The 21417-nt window shown below is 39.2% G+C and overlaps 1 protein-coding gene across 1 annotated transcript in view; it reads left to right on the top strand.

The window, feature by feature from the left end:
- Positions 1-5020: 5020 nt before the first annotated feature.
- LOC147365640 (uncharacterized) overlaps positions 5021-21417 on the top strand; it is a 149649-nt gene continuing 133252 nt past the window's right edge. The window contains exon 1 of the mRNA XM_086316738.1: positions 5021-5149. Within this exon, the coding sequence (XP_086172864.1) occupies positions 5021-5149 (129 nt within the window). The remainder of the gene's footprint in view (positions 5150-21417) is intronic.

Below are 21417 nucleotides of genomic sequence, written 5' to 3'. Positions count from 1 at the left end.
CTCAGTAGTAATGAATCCTCCTGCCAATGCAGGAGACACAGGAGATGTAGGTATGATCCCTGGGTTGGGAAGATCCCCTGGAGTAGGAAATGGCAACCCATTCCAATATTCTTGCCTGGGAGATCCCATGGACAGAGGAACCTAGTGGGCTATCTAGTCCACAGTATCTCAAAGAGCTGGACATAGAGACTAAACAACAACAACAACAACAACAACAACATTCCATTGTCTGTTTATTTACCACAATTTATTTTTCCACTTACCTGCTGAAGGATATCTTTGTTGCTTTCAGGTTTTGGCAATTATGAATAAAGCTGCTACAGACGTCTGTGTGCAGGTTTTTGTATAGACTTAAGATTTCAACTCCTTTGAGTAAATGCCAAGGAGTGCTGTTGCTGGGTCATTTGTTGAGAGTATGTTTAATTTTGGAAGAAATCACCAAACTCTCTTCCAAAATGACTGTATAGTTTTGCATTTCCACCAGAAATGAATAAGAGTCCTGGTTGCTCCACATTCTCGTCAGCATTTGGTTAATAACAGTGGTCAAACTGAATTTTGAGACCTGTGAATTGGTAGTTATTAGAGTATGTCAATATGTAGCTATTATAAGCCATAATTTAAGATGAAATTATAAGGTATGATTGCTGTTATTATTTTAAATTTTAATTGTAAAATTTTATGTTTATTGCTTTCTGAATAAAACTTATTTTTAATTTTAAAATATAATACAGTTTACTTCTGTTCATTACATGTTTATTATTTATTATTAAATAATAATAACATGTTTATTAATATTATAAAATTATATGTTAAATTATATATTTATATTATATAATATATGCATGTATAGTTATTATAAATAAATGATGTATTTATTATAAATACCTTTCAAGTGTATGTATTAACATTTTTTGATCTTTTATTTCCCCAGTTACTTAATATTTCTTTAAATATTTCATAGTGTTACACCAAAATTTTATTTTTGATTTAATAGTATTATATTAACATTTGACCAGGTTTTGTTAAAGAATCAGCAATAAAATATTTTTGAATAGGAGGTTTTAAAATTTTTATTTTTTAAAAGAAACTGTATTATTATTCTGCTTGTGGTCCTAGTTCCTCAGTCAGACCCCTGTCTTTTTCTATTTGACATACCCACAGTGTATGAATTCTTACCCATACAGCCCCAGTGAGCATCATGGTTCCACTCACAGTTCCCCAGCAAGCTTCCCAGTGAGTATCCTTCAGTATCATTTATAGTTCTTTTCTGGGCAGCTTTTCATAGTGGAGGAATCTATCAAAATTGCCCTTTACTTCAGAGTCTTAAACTATTTCCATAAATTCTGGAGGAAATCACTGATATTGGACAGTTTAAGCAAACTAATTATGTTTTCATCTTTCTAGCCTTAAAAAAGGCAATTTTTCATAAAACTGTGGAAAAATCTAAAAATCCGTTTTTTTGAAGTCTGAAGCTCAAACTCAGCCAGTGGTATCAACCTTGAAAATATGTGACATGATTAGTGTGGTATTTCCACAGAGTTTGCCTGGGAAGTAAGTAATACTAAGATGCTCCATCTGAAAAGGGCAATGATAAGTTGGTGGGTTTGGGGAAATGGCCCAGTGGGTATTAAATGCCAGGTTCTTGATGTGGATCCTGAGGTGCAGAAAATTCCTCAGGCTGTCGGAACTATGAGGAATTGGGGATACTGCTTCCTCAGTCTTCTACTAAGGAAATTTCACTTTCCTTGTGAGAGGGACCCATGTGGCACTAGTGGTAAAGAAACCACCTGCTAATGCAGGAGATGTAAGAGACTTGGGTTTGATCCTTGGGTGCGAAGATTACTTGGAGTAGGAAATGGCAACCTGCTCCAGTATTCTTGCCTGGAAAATTCCATGGACAGAGGAGCCTGGTGGTCTACAGTCCAAAGGGCCACAAAAAGTCGAACATGACTGAGCACTCACACGTAAGGGGACCCACCGTGGCAGTAACTTTGGGAGCCATTTTATTGCGATCACAGGAGTCCTTTCTTAGGATATTGATCCTTTGCAGACAGACAGTTTTCTCTTTAGCTTCTCTTTACTTTGCTATACTAAACTCAGTGGGGACACTAATTTGACTTTTACTAAAGGAAAAACCAGTGTAATCAGAAGACTGTGATTAAATTTAACTATCATATTTGGGTACTTGGCCTTGAAGGAGAAGGAGGTGTCTTCAGGCACAGAAAACAGCCTAAGGAAAAATGTGGAGGCTTGAAAGGACATTCTGTGTTTGGGTAATGGAAAATAGTCTGGTTTATCAATAATACTGAGGCTAGGGCCTTGAAGAAAGGCCAGTAAAAGAAGAAAGATGGACTTCTAAATCTCTAGAGTAAAAGTTCTATTCAAGTAAAAGACACTTCCAACTCAAAGACATTCTCAGCTATGTACACTCTTGCCCTTCTTTTTCTTAACAATTTTTTCCTGTCAGTTCTTTGCAGTTGTTAACTGAATTACTGTGGTAACTCTGGCCTTGAGTGATAGTCTTGACATCGGCCAGAGTCCTATAAATCATGCCCAGTATTTATTGGTTTGGGCAGTAAGGAAAATGTAGAAAGTCAGATGAGGTGATGTTTTTGACTGTGAATGCCATTTATTGAGATATAGAAGATAGGAGAGGGGAATATAGGTTTTGGGGATACAACAAATTTAGTGTTAGACATTTTCAGTTGTTCATTCCTGGAAAGAATCTAGGTTCCAACTGTGTAGTTATGAATATGTATTTATAGCTCAGGAAAAAAATCCTACCAGAAATGTAGAAGTAGAATCAGTTACATGTATTTTTATTTCTAAGAATATTTGGAATCCTTCATTTTTTAAGTGTCCTTCATTAAAAATTAGTTAGTTATAGATTTAAGCAATGACATGTTGAAAACAGCATTATTATTATTTTCGCAAAACTCTTATTGATGTATAGCATATACTCAGAAAATTTTTAGTGGATTTTCACGAAGTTGTACATTCATGTAACCAGCACTCAGATCAAGAGACAGAACATTGTCACCCCCCTTCCCCCTAGAATAGCTCAGCTACCCCTTTCCAGATATGATACTTCCTCAGGAGTAACCAATGTTTAGGATTAGTTTGGTCTATTTTCAATTTTTAATAAATACTGGGTTGGCCAAAAAGTTCATTTGGCTTTTTCCACAAAATGTAACAACAAATGTTTTGGCCTACCCAGTAGAATCATAATAATATGTGCCTCTCATGTCTGGTTTCTTTCGTACAACCTAATGTTTTTGAGAGTCATCCACATTATTGCATGTAGCTGCAGTTGTTCATTCTCATGGTTATAAAACATTCCAAATAAAGTTGTGACTATACCAGTTTATTTATCCATTCTACAGCCGATAGACAATTGGATGAAGCAGCATTATTATTAGGGATATTAGCATTATTTTTAGCTATACTGTGGCTATTTTAAATAATGCTGCAATAAACATGGCTGCAAATGTTTTTTCAAATCAGTGTTTTCATTTTCTTTGGGTATGTACCTAGGAATGGAATTGCTGGATCATATGATAGTTCTATATTAATTTTTTGAGACCCCCTCCCTTCCATACTGTTTTCCATAGTGGGCGATCCAGTTTACAGTTTCACCAACAGTACATGAGGGTTTAGTGGTGCCAAATTCTTTTAGCTTTTGTTTCTCTGGAAAATTCTTTATGTCCGCTTCAATTCTGGATTATAACCTTGCCAGGTAGAGTATTCTTGGTTGAAACTTTTTTCCTTTCAACTCTTTGATATATAGTACCACTCTGTACTGGCCTGCTAATTTTCTGCTGAAAAGGCAGCTGTTAGTATTCTGGGAGTTACCTTACACATAACTAGTTGCTTTTCTCTTGCTGTATTTAAGATTCTCCCTTTTAAAATTTTAACATTTTAATTATCATGTGTTTGTTATGGATTTATTTGAGTTCATATTGTTTGATGCTTACTGTGCTTCTTGCTTATGGATATTCACTTCCTTTCCTAGGTTAGGGAAGTTTTCAGTTATTACTTCAAATATTTCTCTGCTTTTCTCTCTCTCTCTTCTCCTTTTTGAACCCCTATAATCAGATGTTAGTATGTTTGATTTTGTCCTAGAGATTTCTTAAACTCTTATTATTTAAAAAGATTGTTCTTTATTCTGTTCACCTTGGGTTATTTCCTGTACTCTGTCATCTAGATTGCTAATCCATTCTTCTATATCATCTAATATATTGTTGATACTCCCTAGTTTATTTTTTCATCTCAGTTATTGTATTCTTCAGCTTTGATTGACTTTATTTAATGTTTTCTAACTCTTTATTGAAATTCTCACTGTGTTCATCCATTCTTCTGAGTTTGGTGAGCATCTTTATGATCATTACCTTGAACTCTTTATCTGGTAGATTTCCTGTCTTCATTTTACATGGCTCTTCTTCTGAGGTTTTTGTTTTGTCCTTTTATTTGGAATATATTCCTCTGTCTCCTCATTTTTCTGAATTCTCTTGTTTATTTCTGTGTATTGTGTAGGTCCTTTCTCTCCTGATCTTGGCAGAAGTAGCCCAATGTAGGAGATGTTCTCTGGGGCTCATCAGTGTGCTTCCTTCTGACTGTCAGAGAAAGAAGCTCCAGGGGTCCTCTATGTGGGCTGCGTGTGCCCTTCTGTTGTATTTGGGGCAAGCACCGAGTGCATGCTGGTAGGTGGGACTGGCCCTTGGCCCAGCTGACTGTTGCACTGCCTTGTGTGGTTGCTGGGAGTGTCAAGGTGGGAGGGGCAGGACCCCTGGGCTGTGAGTCCAGCTGTGTGTGACTCCTGTGGGGCTGCTGGTGGGCAGGTCATCTCCTCAGCACAGCTAGTTGTAAGGCCTGGCAGCTTGGTGGTATTGCGGGTGCTCTGTTGGGTGAGGCAGGCTCCCCATGCAGCTGTTTGCGAGGCCTGGTGGGGTGTGACTGATGTAGGTGTGTGGCTTGGTGGAGCAGGTCCTTGGCACTAGTAAGCTAAAGAGAGGATTCCAAAATGGTGCCTTCCAGAGCTGGTGTTAGCATGGTAGAACAAGATCACAAAAACGGCTGCCACCAGCTTCTTAATCACCAGGAGAGTCCCAGCTGCCTCCTGCCCTTCCAGGAGGCTCTTCAAGATCAGCAAGTAGGGCTGACCCAGGCACTTTTCAAACTGCTCCTTCTATGCTGAGACTCAGAGTGTGTGAGATTTTGTGTGCTGCCTGTAAGAGCAGAGTCTTAGTTTCCTACAGTTTTCTGGGTCTCCCTAATGTCAGCTGTGCTGGTTTTCAAAGTCAGATGTTTTGAGGCTTGTCTTTGTGGTGCAGGACCTTTGGGCTGGGAAACCCAATGTGGGGCTCAGACCCCTCACTCCTCAGAGGAGGGGGAATCTGCTGTCTGGGGACTCTGAGGATATGATGAATTTGGACATACAAAGCTAAGGTCATCAGATATTTCTGTGGAGAAAAGACACAACTATAAGAAAACTTAGGGTGTACTCAGAAGTGGCAAGAAGCTTGGACTGGTTGGAGAGATGGGCTTGGAAAAGGAGATAAAGCTCTGGAGGTGAAATGACACAGTTATTGAGTTTGAATGGCTTTAGCTCTTAGAATTTCCACATGCACAATTTTGAAGGCTGGCATTCAGACTTCCTAATAGGGCAAGTCTTAGTCTGTTTCAAGTGAAGTGAAGTGAAAGTCTCTCAGTTGTGTCTGACTCTTTGTGACCCAAGTACTATACAGTCCATGGAATTCTCTAGGCCAGAATGCTGGAATGGGTAGCCTTTCCCTTTTCCAGGGGATCTTCCCAGGGATCGAACCCAGGTCTCCCACATTGCAAGTGTATTCTTTACCAGCTGAGCCACAAGGGAAACCCAAGAATACCGGAGTGGGTAGCTTGTCCCTTCTGCTATAATAAAGTACCCTAGACTGGGTGACTTATAAACAACAAAAATTTATTTCTCATGGTTCTGGAGGCTTGGAGTTCTGATAAGAACTCTCTTCTGGTTTGCAGACTGCTGACTTCTCGTTGCATCCTCACATGGAGGAAAAAAATGTGTGAGCTACTTCTCTGGATTCTTCTTTTAAGGGCACTAATCCCTTAAAAGAATCCCCCTTATGAGGGCTTCACCCTAATGACCTAATTATGTACCAAAGGCCCCCACCCCCAAATACACTGGGGATTAGATTTCAACATATGAATTTGGGGGAGAACACAAACATTCAATCCATAATCCAGTTCCAGTTCAGTCACTCAGTCGTGTCCGACTCTTTGTAACTCCATGAACTGCAGCATGCCAGGCCTCCCTGACCATCACCAACTCTGGGAGTCTACCCAAAGCCATGTCCATTGAGTTGGTGATGGCATCCAACCATTTCATCCTCTGTCCTCCCCTTCTCCTCCTGCCCTCAATCTTTCCCAGCATCAAGGTCTTTTCAAATGAGTCTGCTCTTTGCATCAGGTGGCCAAAGTATTGGAGTTTCAGCTTCAATATTAGTCCTTCCAATGAACACCCAGGACTGATCTCCTTTAGGATGGACTGGTTGGATCTCCTTGCAGTCCAAGGGACTCTCAAGAGTCTTCTCCAACACCACAGTTCAAAAGCATCAATTCTTCTGTGGTCAGCTTTCTTTATAGTCCAACTCTCACATCCATACATGACTACTAGAAAAACCATAGCCTTGACTAGATGGACCTTTGTTGACAAAGTAATGTCTCCACTTTTGAATATGCTATCTAGGTTGGTCATAACTTTCCTTCCAAGGAGTAAGCGTCTTTTAATTTCATGGCTGCAATCACCATCTGCAGCGATTTTGGAGCCCAGAAAAAATAAAGTCAGCCACTGTTTCCACTGTTTCCCCATCTACTTGCCATGAAGTGATGGGACCGGATGCCATGATCTTCGTTTTCTGAATATTGAGCTTTAAGCCAACTTTTTCACTCTCCTCTTTCACTTTCATCAAGAGGCTCTTTAGTTATTCTTCACTTTCTGCCATAAGGATGGTGTCATCTGCATATCTGAGGTTATTGATATTTCTCCCAGCAATCTTGATTCCAGCTTGTGCTTCCTCCAGCCCAGTGTTTTTCATGGTGTACTCTGCATATAAGTTGAATAAGTAGGGTGACAATATACAGCCTTGATGTACTCCTTTTCTCCTTTGGAACCAGTCTGTTGTTCCATGTCCGGTTCCAACTGTTGCTTCCTGACCTGCATACAGGTTTCTCAAGAGGCAGGTCAGGTGGTCTGGTATTCCCATCTCTTTCAGAATTTTCCACAGTTTATTGTGATCCACACAGTCAAAGGCTTTGGCATAGTCAATAAAGCAGAAATAGATGTTTTTCTGGAACTCCCTTGCTTTTTTGATGATCCCTTCATTTTTTCAGATTTTGAGATTAAATAGCACAGCTACCCACAAGACAGGGCTTCCCTGTTAGCTCAGCTGGTAAAGAATCCACCTGCAGTACAGGAGACCCCAGTTTGATTCCTGGGTCAGGAAGATCCTTTGGAGAAGGGATAGGCTACCTACTACAGTGTTCTTACCTGGAGAATTCCCTGGTGGCTCAAATGGTAAAGAATCTGCCTCCAATGAAGGAGACCTCGGTTTAATTTCTGGGTTGGGAAGATCCTCTGGAGAAGGGCATGACAACCCACTCCAGTATTCTTGCCTGGAGAATCCCCATAGACAGAGGAGCCTTTCAGGCTACAGTCCATGGAGTTCCAAAGAGTTGGACATGACTGAATGACTAAGCACAGCACAGCATCAATAAGACAGGCCTTATTCCTTGGATGAAAAGGTATGACAAACCTAGACAGTGTATTAAAAAGCAAAGACATGACTTTTCTGACAAAGGTCTGTATAGTCAAAGCTGTGGTTTTTGCAGTAGTCATGTATGGATGTGAGAGTAGACCATAAAGAAGGCTGAGTGCCAAATAATTGATGTTTTCGAACTGTGGTGCTGGAGAAGACTTTTAAGAGTCCCTTGGACAGCAAGGAGATCAAACCAGTCAGTCCTAAAGGAAATCAACCTTGAATATTCACTGGAAGGACTGATACTGAGGCTGAAGCTCCAATACTTTGGCCATCTGATGTGAAGACTTGACTCACTGGAAAAGACCCTGATGCTGGGAAAGATTGAGGGCAGGAGGAGAAGGGGATGACAAAGGATGAGATGTTTGGATGGCATCACCGACTCAATGGATATGAGTTTGAGCCAACTCTGGGAGATAGTGAAGGACAGGGGAGACCGGCGTGCTGCAGTCTATGGGGTTGCAAAGAATTGGACACGACTTAGTGACTGAACAACCACCAAAAAGACAAATGGTACATACAAATGAGTGTTATAAAGATCAATTAAATCATGTTATATTAATGTCTCAATGGTTCAAATAGCTATTAGAAGTAAAAGTATAAGTAGTACTAAACAAGATTATAGAGTCTGAACTAGTCCAAGTCCTTTGGGATCTCTGGTAGTCCCTAGCTGATATGGAGGTCAGAGAAGTGGATATACAGTATTATACATCCCCATAATGTCTCAGCACAAAAACAAGGATTCCTTATTATATTCTTTGTTTTTACTTTGATTCCATTAGCCATACAGATATATCTTTAATACTGGCTAATAAGTTCTAGGGACTGTAAACCTCTAATTAGCAAGCTTAGTGAAAAAGCTTTTTTCTGATATAATGCTTATTTGCTCAAATAGTTCATTTTTAAGCAGTACAGCAATTAGAATCTCCTGTGATAAAACTGAAGTCTGAGCATACTCTTTAAAGCATTCGATTGAAAATAAATCCAGATTCAGTTTTAGGAAAAGAAACTGGTTATTAGATTTATATCTGTGCTGTATCTTGTAACTCTCCTGCTGTTTTTCCTATAACCATTAAAAAAATGCCTTCCTACATTATTCCCTGAAATTTCTTGTAACTCTCAGACTCCAAAAATATAAGACTATCATCTGGGTAAGGCTTTTTATCAATATTTAAGTTCTACTAATTAATTTATGTAAAACAGTGTTCAAACTTGGGTTGGTATCCCAGCTATATGCTTAAAAATCTTATTAGTTGAAAGAAGCATTGTCAGACATTGCTGGCTTCTCAAGCCCTTGGTTAAGAATTAATAAAATCACCAATTCTAGCAAGATTTTTTTGGTCTTAAATTTAGTGTTATCTTTTTGTTTCTGTGAAGGCTCTTGATATTCCACATGCCAACACTCTTTAAGAAGAAAACAGAGGAGTGAAAGTAAGCTGGTAGACAGGGCAGCTGGCAGTTTGGGTCTGCCCCCAGCCCCAGGCAGAAGCCCATGAGAGCTTTCTCCCTGGGTTATGAGTTCCTCAGTGTGAGTCAACTCTCTGAGTGGCCTTAGGGGCAAATTAGGTGCCTGAAAGGGGAATTCACACAGAGATGACCTTGTAGGCCAGTAATACAGACAAATTTAGCAATGATGGTAAAGAATCAATCTGCAATGCTGGAGACCTGGGTTTGATCCCTGGATTGGGATGATCCCCTGGAGAAGGGAATAGCTACCCACTCCAGTATTCCTGCCTGGCGAATCCCATGGACAGAGGAGCCTGGTGGGCTACAGTCCATGGGGTTGCAAAGAGTGGGACATGACTGAGTGACTAACACCTTCACTGTTAGCAATGAAAGCATTATTTTCATTTCCCATCTAGCTGTTCAGAAGACAGTTTCACAGTTAGGAAGGTAATTTTCTTATCATTTTAAACAAAGACATCCTTTTGTATTCTATCCTCTTAGACATTCTTCATGTCCTACTACCTTTGAAGAAAGAAAACACCACAGAATACATGAAGTAATTTTTTTTATATTGATAATTTCATTCCAAATACCAAAAAGAAAAATTGGATGTGCAAACAGTGCTGCCCATCCTAAAGTACCTAGAAGTCTCCATTGGCAGGCTGCCAGGCCCTTGGATGAGGAGCAGGAGAGCTGTGAATATTTTTTAGGCAGATGGTGTGATGTTGAACTTTTGTCTGTAGGGGATGCTGGAGGGGCACCGGAGGAGAAAGTGTGCCTCTTTTGCCATGCTTCTGTGGGGCAAATGAGTTCTCCAGCACCTTGCTCCTGCAGTGTGGTGGCTTCTCCTGGCCTGGTTCTTAAAGTATGGGCAGTGCCTCCAGCATGCAGTGTCTCCAGCCTGCCGCTCAGCACCAGCAGCTTCTCCAGGGTCTACTGCCCGGCTCCTATAACATGTGGCTTCTCTGGTGCCTGGCTCTGACCGTGTACCTCTTCCTTGGTGCTTGGCTCTTGTAATGTGTGTTGATCAGCAGCACCTAGTGGCCAGCAACTTCCCTTGATACAGTTTGGGTGACTTCTCAGTGTAATGCCACCAACAAGACACCTCCCTATTGAATGGCTTCTCCTGGCACTCTCTTCAGAAGCTTTGCAGTGAGTTCCAGGGCATAGCCTCTTGCTGTGGATAGTCTTCCAGAGGGTGGATTTTCAGCAGACTCTGCTAGTGTTACTTCTCAGTGACTTCAACAGTCATGAACCATCCTCATGTCTTTTCCAACAAGGTCTGGATTTTAGTTCTGGTGCAGGGTAGGGAGGATGCCTCTTCGTGTGTCAGCCCTAAGGTGGTGCCTGCTCTTTGTAACAGCTATTCCTGGCTTCTTTAGAGTTATCTTTATTTCTTGTCAATTTCTTATTACCTCAATCCCCTATAATAGTTCATAATTCCTTATATTAAACTTTTATGTGGTCAAGTTATTGCATAGATTCTGTCTCTTGATAGATGCCAGATACGTTTACAAAGATACACCTTGGAGGTGATCATTTTGTGTTAGTTTTCCCAGAGACATGATTTAGTTATTTGGTTTGTAGATTCAAGTCTTATTTTATTTCTGCAGAACTTTTTTGAATGATACTTTAATATTTTTCCATTCCTTTTATTTCCATTCTCCTGGGAATATGTATGTTGAATTTCCTTCGCTTCTCATAGCTATCATTTTCCCTCTGATCTTTAATCATTTTCCTTCTGATCTTTAATCATTTTCACTCAAGATTTTTTTTTTAAATGTGTTCTTTCAGTCCTCCTCTCCATAAGCCTGAACTTCTTTCGTGACCCCTGTGTTTTTAACTTTTGAAATTGCTTGATTTTTTTCCTTCTAATTTCTTTTCTGTTTTTGGAAGCTTTAACTAATTTTGTTGTTTTGCTCTCTCTTCTTTGATCATGTATAATTCTATTTTGAAGCCCTATGTTATACATGTGTTTGTTTTACTAAGTGTTTTATATCAATGCCTTATATTTGGTTACATTTTCATCTACTTAATGGCAGCATTAGTATGAATATTTTCCATCTGTCATTTGTTTTTCATGCCCCTTTTCTCTATTTTTCTATTATATACTCATATAAATCTCATGCTGAGTCTCATATAATTTTTACACACCTTTAGATGAATTGAATTTTCTCCAGGTCAGGAATTTCTACTTAATTTCCTTATAAAACAGGTTTGACTGTATATGCCTTTTATGAATTTTTATTTTACTTCAGCCAACAGAGCCAAGTAACTTCAAATATGTGCATGATTTAGAGTGTATGTCTTCCCCCTGCCTTGTCTTGAGGCTCCTTTGTATGTGATTTTTCAGTCATCACTCTCTGTTGCTCTTCTCTGGGTGTGCCATAACTTTAAACTACTAAAGTTTTTTAACTGTCAGAAATTTGCACACATAAAAGCACTTTCTTGAAAGCTTCTACATTCTAATCTACCTTGTGCTGAATTTAGCAGCCATTTCTCGTATTGGAGATGAAGATGAAGTTTGCATTTGAAATGCAAAGGTAATTTGCATTCTTGTGATGACTTCCATTGGTAAGGTCTATCTTTATGCTGATGTTTTAATACTAAAGATATATTGGGATTTATAAACTAAAAACTTTATGAAGACAACCAAAGTTTGTTGTCTTACAGTTAGTCTTCCGAATGAGTGAAAAATATTAATTTGAGCTAATTTTAACATGTATTAATTTTTTAATTAATTCATGTTAATAAAAAACACAAATATTATTCAGTCATGATATCATCTTTCAGTTCATCCTAGATAGAAGTGACCCAAGTGCTGACTTGAAAAATAGCCACAACCTAAAAGTTGAGAGTTACGTTTTATTTGGCAGAAATTTTTAGTACTTAAGCCCAGGAGGCATCATCTCAAGTAACCCTGAGAGAAGTGCTCCAAGGAGGCAACGTGAGGAGCCTGGTTATATAGACTTTTTACAACAAAGGGCAGGTAGCCTGAATATCAAGAGATTATTGTTAACTGAAAACAGACATCCCAAGTTAAGGAATTTAGCACTTTGCTATGTATTGGAAGATGCGATGGTTTGGCTCACTGAAATCAGCCCCTTCACATACATCTCAGCTATTTGGGGCCAATATCCTGTGTTGTCACATCCTGGGTTCCTCAAGACTCCTGTAGGGAGTGGCTGCAGCCTGATGGCTGCCAGATCACACAGGTCGTCTTCTTCTTGAGTGCCCTGGAGGGCTGGAATTGCTGACGATTGTGACATCCTTGTTTGCTGATATGGCGGAAAATTTTCCATTTCTCACAGTGAATGGTCTCTGTTCTGATCTGCTGTCCACATGTTACAGAACCAAACCTGGGTCCAATTGCCCTCAGGCAGTAAAGCCAATTTACTGATACTGGGTTGTGGTGAAGGCAAGTGCAGTATTTATTGTAAGGCACCAGCTAAAGAGTCTGTAATAATTAGTGAACTCTCCAGTGAGTTTCAGCAAAGCATTTTTTAAGGCCAGGTGAGGTGGGGGAGTCATGGTATGTGGTCAGCTCATGCACAATTCTCTGATTAATTGATCGTGAAGTAATAGGGCAGTGTCACATTATCAGTCCTTAGGCTCCAGTAGGCCTGGGGTGAGGCCATTTGGTGAGTGTTTCAGCATCTGTACAAAAAACTCAGGAAATGTGCATCAGAGAGTATTATCTAAGTCCTTCAGAGAGGAGCTAAAGTAGAGGATGTGGGGAAGCGGTTTGTCCTTGGAAGGCCCCATAGGGTCCTGCTTGGTGACACACGTCTTGTGTTATCTCTTATTCTGATATCCTCTGTGTGCCTCATAGTAGTTGCTGTGTGATGTTTGCACTGGGTTTTTGTTTTGTCATTTTGTATCCCTTACTATTTGCAGTCATCTCTCAGACTGTAATTTTGTCAGTGATCAAAGTTCATGCTTAAAAAAAAGATTTTACATCTTTTTTTTTTAAATAAAATCTGAGATGTGCAGGCTGTATATTCCCTATTCATGTAGGAATAGATTTTGTGACTTGCTTGGCTATTCAGTTTTCTCTGTAGCCCAAGTTGTAATAGGGAACCAATGTGACTCCATATTGGATCTATTCCTTTAGCTCTAGCCCTTGTGCTTTGCTGCCTGTGCTTAGTCATGCTTACTTTGCATCTTTTGTAAAAGAATGGTGGCTATAGCCTAAAATATACGTGATAGCCCATTCTCAAGGCTCTGCCTCCCAGGCTTGACCTTTAAAGGTATAACACTTGTAACAGAGAATAATGTTTGTCTTGTTGGAGGTTTATAGTTATGCCTAAGATAGCAAACTTAATTGATAAATGTTTGTGTTCTGACTGCTCCGTTGATCAGCTATTCTCCCATATGTCTCCCTTTCCTTGGGCCTCTCTGTTCCCTGAGACACATGATGCAAAAGTTAGGCCAATTTATAAAGCTACAATGGCCTCTCAGTGTTCAAGTGAAGAGAGGAATTGCACTTTAAATCAAAAGTTAGAAATGATTAAGCCTAGTGATGAGGACATTTGAAAACCAGAATGGGCTGAAATCTAGGTCTCTTGTCACACAGTTAGCCAAGTTGTGAATGCAAAGGAAAAGTTAAGGGAAATAAAAAGTACTACTCCATTGAGTGATAGGAAAGTGAAATAGCCTTATTGCTGATAATGGAGAAAGTTTTAGTGGTCTGGATAGAAGATCAGCCACAACATTCACTTAAACCAAAACCTATGGCAACCCACTCTAGTATTCTTGCCTGGAGAATCCCAGGGATGGCGGAGCCTGGTGGGCTGCCATCTATGGGGTCACACAGAGTCAGACACGACTGAAGTGACTTAGCATAGCATAGCATAACCTAGAGCAAAGCTATCACTTCAGTTCAGTAGCTCAGTCGTGTCCAACTCTTTGTGACCCCATGGACTGCCACATGCCAGGCTTCCTTGTCCATCACCAACTCCCAGAGCTTGCTCAAACTCATGTCCATCAAGTCAGTGATGCCATCCAACCATCTCATCCTCTGTCACCCTTTTCTCCTCCTGCCTTCAATATTTCCCAGCATCAGGGCCTTTTCCTGATGAGTTCTTTACATCAGGTGGCCAAAGTATTGGAGCTTCAGCTTCACCATCAGTCCTTCCAATGAATATTCAGGACTGATTTCCTTTAGGATGGACTTATTTGATCTCCTGCTATCCAAGGGACTCTCAAGAGTCTTCTCCAACACCACAGTTCAAAAGCATCAATTCTTCGGTGCTCAACTTTCTTTATAGTCCAATTCTCACATCCTTACATGACTACTGGCAAAACCATAGCTTTGACTAGATGAACCTTTGTTGGCAAAGTAGTGCCTCTGCTTTTTAATATGCTGTCTAGGTTGGTCATAGCTTTTCTTCCAAGGAGCAAACGTCTTTTAATTTCATGGCTGATCTAATTTCATGCTTCACAGATGTGAAGCAGCAGCCTTTTATTCAAGCAAGATTGGAGGAAGACAGGTAGCTCTATTGCAGCTCACACATACTGCTGTTTATTTTCTGGTCACTCTCTTGGCATGAGGTAACAGCTGAGTTGTAGTTCCTTTTGTTTAACCAGACTTCTTTTTTATACTGCACTGAATCCAGGGCTAGGTACATGTTTGTTTCCTGTTATTGGTTGAATCATGACCTCACAAAAAAGATATATTAGAGTCCTAACTATTAGGACTCCAGAGTATGGCCTTACTTGGAGATAAGGTGTTTACATGAGTAATCAAGTTAAAATGAGGTCATTGGGGTGGGCCTGACACCAGCACAAGTAGTGTCCTTCTAAAAAGAGGAAACTTGGATACAAAGACAGACACATAGGCAGGGAGAATGGCTGATGAACAGGAAGGAAGAGATTAGTTTAGCAGATGCCAAGGGGGCTTCCCCTGTGGCTCAGAGTAAAGAATCTGGCTGCAATGCAGGAGCTGCAGGAGACCTGGGTTTGATTCTTGGGTTGGGAAGATCCCCTGGAGGTGGGCATGGCAACCCACTCCAGTATTCTTGCCTGGAGAATCCCATGGACAGACTGGCAGGCTACATACAGTCCATTGGGTTACATAGAGTGCAGACACGACTGAAGCGACTTCGCACACATGCATGCACAGCAGAAGCTGAGAAACACTGAAGTTTGCCAGCACACCAGCAGAAGCTGGGAAGCTAAAGTTGTGTGATATTTTCTCTCTTGGTCTCTGACTTTCTAGTCTCTAAAACTAAGACAATTTCTAAGTCATCCAGTTTTTATTCCTTTGTTCCAGCAACTCTAACAAACTGCTATATCTCTCCAATCACTGAAGTTGGAGGTTTGAAGGTGGTGAGAGACTGACAAGAGTTCCAATCTGTCCTTGGTATTCTAAGCCAAGCTTAAAGGTTCATTTGTCCTTGCTTCTCTTATTTCACATCTAACTTTCCTTCTCAACTGCTTTATTTACTGACCTCAGGTTCTAGAATCATGTGCAGAGGCAACTGCTTCACGGAGACAGTCTCCCATAATTTCATGAGGTCAAATTCATATGATAAAACCTCTTTATCTTTCTCTCTCTCTCTTCACACACACATACACACACACACATATGCACATACATGTACATATCTCCTAGGAGTTCTGTTTCTTACATCAAACACTGAGTGATATAGAATCCTTTATATATTCTTAATACCAGTCCTTAGTCAGATATATGTTTTTTTTTCCCCTCCAGTCTCATTGTCTTTCCATTTTCATAATGGTATTTTAGATAACTTTTTTTTTTTTTAATTTTGGTAAAGTAAAATTTATTGGTCAGTGATTTCTTTAAAATCTGGTCTAAGAAATCTTTGTTTCAAAGTCATAAAGATATTATCCTACCTTTTTTTGAGCATGGTATAAGCTAGTGGTCAAAGTTTTTTCTTTAATGGAGATTTAGTTGTTCCAATTCAGTGCAGTTCAGTCTCTCAGTTGTGTCCGACTCTTTGCGACCCTATGGACTGCAGCATGCCAGGCCTCCCTGTTCATCACCAACTCCCAGAGTTTACTCAAACTCATGTTCATTGAGTTGGTGATGCCATCCAACCATCTCATTCTCTGTCGTCCCCTTCTCCTCCTGCCTTCAATCTTTCCCAGCATCAGGGTCTTTTCAAATGAATCAGTTCTTCGCATCAGGTGGCCAAAGTATTTGGAGTTTCAGCTTCAGCATCAGTCCTTCCAATGAATATTCAGGACTAATTTTCTCCAGGATGGACTGGTTGGATCTCCTTGCAGTCCAAGGAACTCTCAAGAGTCTTCTCCAACACCAAAGTTCAAAAACATCAATTCTGCGCTCAGCTTTCTTTATAGTCCAACTCTCACATCCATACATGACTACTGGAAAAACCATCGCCTTGACTAGATAGACCTTTGTTGGCAAAGTAATGTCTCTGATTTTTAATATGCTGCCTAGGTTGGTTATAACTTTTCTTCCAAGGAGTAAGTATCTTTTAATTTCATGGCTGCAGTCACCATCTGCAGTGATTTCCAATACCATTTATTAAAACGACCTTTCTTTCTTCATTGAATTAGTTTAGGATCTTTGTTGAAATTAATTGACTGTATCCACATGGGTTTATGGCTGAACTCCATTCTGTTCCACTGATTTACTTGTCTACACTTAGGCCAAGATCACACTGTAATGACTACTATAACTCTATAGTAAACCTTGAAATCTGTGAATGTAAATCTCATAGCTTTGTTCTTTTTAAAAACTGTTTCGGCTATTCCAGACTCTTTGAATTTATGTACAAATTTCAGAACAGGTTTGTTAATTTCTTTTAAAACTCCTCTTGGGATTTGATTGGGAATGAATGTGATATGTAGATTAAGTTAGGGAAGTGTTCATACCTTACTAATGTTGCTATGCTATAAACATGACATAAATCTCTGTTTATTTGGATTTTCCTTAAATCCTCTCAGCAAATGGTTTTTAGTTTCCCATGTAGAAGTTTCACACATCTTTTATTTAATTTATTCTTAAGTATTTTTAATCTATTGTCAATAGTACTTAAAGATACTTTCTAATTATTTGTTGCTAATACATGTAAAGGCAACTTATTGTTGTATGTTGTTGTTGTTCAGTTGGCAAGTTGTGTCCGACTCTCTGAAACTCCGTGGATTACAGCATGCCAGGCCTCCCTGTCCCTCACCATCTCCTGGAGTGTGCCCAAGTTCATGTCTGTTGAATCGGTGATGCCATCCCACCATCTCATCTTCTGTCCCACTCTCCTACTGCCTTCAATCTTTCCCAGCATCAGGATCTTTTCCAGTGAGTCAATTCTTTGCTTCAGGTGGCCAAAGTATTGGAGTTTCAGTCTCAGAATCAGTCCTTCCAGTGAGTAGTCAGGGTTGATTTCCTTTAGGATTGACTGGTTTGATCTCCTTGCTGTCCAAGGGACTCTCAAGATTCTTTCTCAGCACCACAGTTTGAAAGCATCAATTTTTTGTTTTTCTTGTTGTATACTGACCTTGAATCCAAAGGTCTTGTTGAATGCATTTGTTCACTTTTAAAGATAGATTCCTGGATAAAATTCAAAACGCGGAAACCATCAAATACTGGCAAGGAGATGGAGCAACAGAAAAACTCACTCATTGCTTGTGGAAATGCAAAATACACAGCCTCTTTGGAAGGCAGTTTGGCAGTTGTTTATAAAGCTAAATATGGCTTACCATGTGATCCAGCAATTGTGCTTCTAGGTGTTTTCTCTCAAGCCTGCACATGCATGTTTACAGCAGCTTTCTTCAGCTTTGCCCAAACCTGAAAGCAGGCAAAATGGACTCCGATAGATTTATGGATTACCAAACTGTGGTACATCCATACAATGGAATATTATTTAGTGATACAAAACTATGAAAAGGCGTGGAGCAAATGTAAATGCATATTGCTAAGTCAAAGAAGTCAATCTGAATAGGCTGTGTATTCTATGATTGCAACTATGTGACATTCTGGAAAAAGTCAAGCTATGGAGACAGTAAAAACATCGGTGATTGCTAGGGGTCTGTGAGAGAAAAGGGTCACATTCAATGCAGATCTCTGCAAGACCATGGAAGGAGGTGGCAAGGGGGTGGAGTGAGGGTGGGGTGGTGGCAGTAAGGTGAAGGGAGGTGACTTGTTAAATTCTGACTACACCAAAAGTAAGAGTCTAGGGCCTAATGGTGTGTAGCTATTACAGCTTAAGTTTGGACTATACAGACTTTGGTTTTAGCAGGGTATTTGGGCCGAGTGCAGCCTCATCCGATGATAACTGGCCCCAGAAGGCTTAGGAAGCAGGAGAAGGATTTTCCCATTTTAATGTAAAAGACTTTTAGGTATTGAAGCCTAGAAAAATTATGTGATACTTATTCTATTAAAGCCTGTAAGTCAGGACTTACCGCTACAACCAAGTTTCATGAGTGGTTTAGAACACTGATATGAATATTTCTACCAGTCTGAGGTAGGTGGAAAAGACAGGTGACTTCAGATCTGTTGCTCTTTATGCTGTTTTCAAGTCATTCTGGGCCAAGGGAGGATTGTGTTGTATGTGTCTTGTTGACAGTCTTGTAGGGGATATTTTTCCCATCACATGGCCTCAGCTGACTCTGGGTTTATTAGTTATATAAGTCCTGATCATTACTTTAGAATTTAACACAAATTGTAGCTTCGTCCATCAGTGTGAGATTAGTAATAAACAAGTAAGTTTTCTGGTTTTTAAGAAGATGAATGAGCCAAGGTGTTTGGCTTCTTCCCCCAGATCAACCTTGGAGAAACTGTAGAATCAAGAGGTAAAAATGAATTAAAAAATCTGACAACAATGAAACCCCATGAAGAAATGCCTATGAGACTGAAGTCTGTGTTCACTTGCCATGTATACAGAAGGTAGACGGCTGCAGCCCAGGGTGGAATGGGTTAATCAGAGGATTTTTGGAGGAACACAGTGGATAAGATAAACAGTAGAAATCTGTGGAGGGTGATTATGCAGCCTTAACAAATGTGGGGAGATAGATTCTGCAGGCCTCGGCAGTTTCATATCCTGAGGCAGAGGCCTCCGCACCAGATTCCACGTTCCTGGTTGTGAGAGTGTAGTCATGGGGACCAGAAAAACAGGGCTCAAAAGGGACATGGAAATGAAGAGGCTCTGAATGTGCAAGAAAGTCACTTCAAATAAGACCCAGTGACACCGCTCCATTGTAAATTTCTAAATTTTGCCAGAAATTTATGTCTGGCATGTCTCAAATGCCAGTTTTCTGAGAAACAAGTAGATTTTCTCTCCAGATATAGTACACACAGTCATTATTATCAGAATTAAATGAGCAAATGGAGCTAAATTGCTTAGCCCAAGACCGGGGAACAGGGCTCAACAAATATTACTTGTCACTTAAAAGTATTTTAAAGTTTAATCTGAGGGGTAAGTTACTCCTTGAGTGGCCAGCTGAACTCAGTAAAGCCTCTAGTTTGCCAGTCTTTTTTTTTTCAATGTGACTACCAAAAGAAAATATCTTATTATAAGGCAAGAAGAAATTTGATTCCCATGAATATGATATATTCTTGTAGAAAAATCTATGAACCTACAAGCAGAAATACCCAGGAAATCTTTTGGAAACTGGACATAAATGATATTGTCAAATAGTATCAGAGACTGCTTGGGCAAATGAGCATGTATAATGTATTCTTGAAATAGATCAACAGAAGTTCAACAGGGAAAAGAGATAATGAAGGCAGGGCTTTTCCTTATCTGGACATCTATTGGCTTATTCAGTTAAAATCAGATGCTACTGTGACAATTCATTTTTAAAAGGCATAAAGTGATAAACTGAATTGCTGTGCTGTTCCTAATTTGGCCAACAAGGAGCTATTAGTTGGTAAAATTGAAGTGTCTGAACTCTTGAGATAAAGCAGTTTTTTTATTATGACAGTTTAAAAAACTACACAAAAGTGAGTGATTAATCAAACATCTATGTAGATATCACATGGATTTAATAATTATTCACATAAGTTTTTTCTCTGGGTTTCTAATACTGCCAAATGCCAATGTGGAAAATATTAAGTTTGCAATAATAGTTTGATAAGTCAAAAATAAAAGAATGGAGCTATTTATCAGGATAGTAATTCTTCTTGATATTATGCTACACCTACTGTTCATTTTGCAATTCATTTGCCCATTATAAGTGGATTCCTTTCTGAGTTTTTCATGAGTAATCTTCATGCCTGTAATTTCTCCCTTTGAAAAAAGTGGGTGGTCCTTCATTTTCAGTGGGATGCACTATTTTTCAATATGGAGGAAAGATCATTTCAGTGAAACACTTTGGATCTGAGAATCCCGTATAGAGAAAAGTGAAGCAATCAATGCTTTTATTTTTATTGATATGGAAAGTAATGATTCTGAGAAATATCTGTCTATATGTAGGATAATGGTAGGGTGACTTCTACTTCATAATAAATCTTGAATTTGTAAATAACATAATATTTCACCTTTATATGATACTATTCCTTCCAAGAGCTCAAATTTTTTTCAAATTTATTTCTCATTTATTTTCACCATGACTCTGTGATGTAGATAAGAAGGGAAAGATATAACTTAATGATTAATATTCTAAAGGGAAAATGTATTTTGGGAATGCTTTATTTGAAAGTCAAGAGAATATAGCTCATTGTTTCTTACCAAGAATTGTGAAGACCATAAAATACATTGAAGCATATAAATATAAGTTTATAGTGTAGGTATCTCTTTTTTCTTGAAAATTTATATATTGATGCTTTCAAACTGTAGAGCAGAAAAATGAAACACATAAAATACTATATGATTTGTTTTATGATTGTAGGTGATATGTCATTATACCTCTGAAAGCCAAGCATTTGTCTGTCGTAAACCCTGGAAACATAAAATCATCTTAAATATAAGCCTTGGTAAGAGTGGTATAGCAGGAAGAATGTTTGCAGGCTTCATGAAGTCCTGTTAGATACTAACAAGAAAGATCATTAAAGCTGTTTGGACAATTCTATTAATAGTTTTCTAACAATTTGAACACTGTATATGTAATTCTCATTGAAATGTGTTTGAAATCATATCTTTCATTGAAGAGTATATACTGAAGTATTTTTAGGTATAATCTATTCTTAAAGGAATTATAGATACTTTTACTTTCATGTTTATATTTTCTA

Source organism: Bos grunniens, chromosome 9 (genome assembly GCF_055505025.1).
Source record: "Bos grunniens cultivar Pamir isolate PY7600 chromosome 9, Bosgru_T2T1.0, whole genome shotgun sequence".
Classification (NCBI taxonomy): Eukaryota; Metazoa; Chordata; class Mammalia; order Artiodactyla; family Bovidae; genus Bos; species Bos grunniens.
Note: the sequence above shows the minus strand (reverse complement) of the source record. Positions and strands in the feature narration are given on the sequence as shown.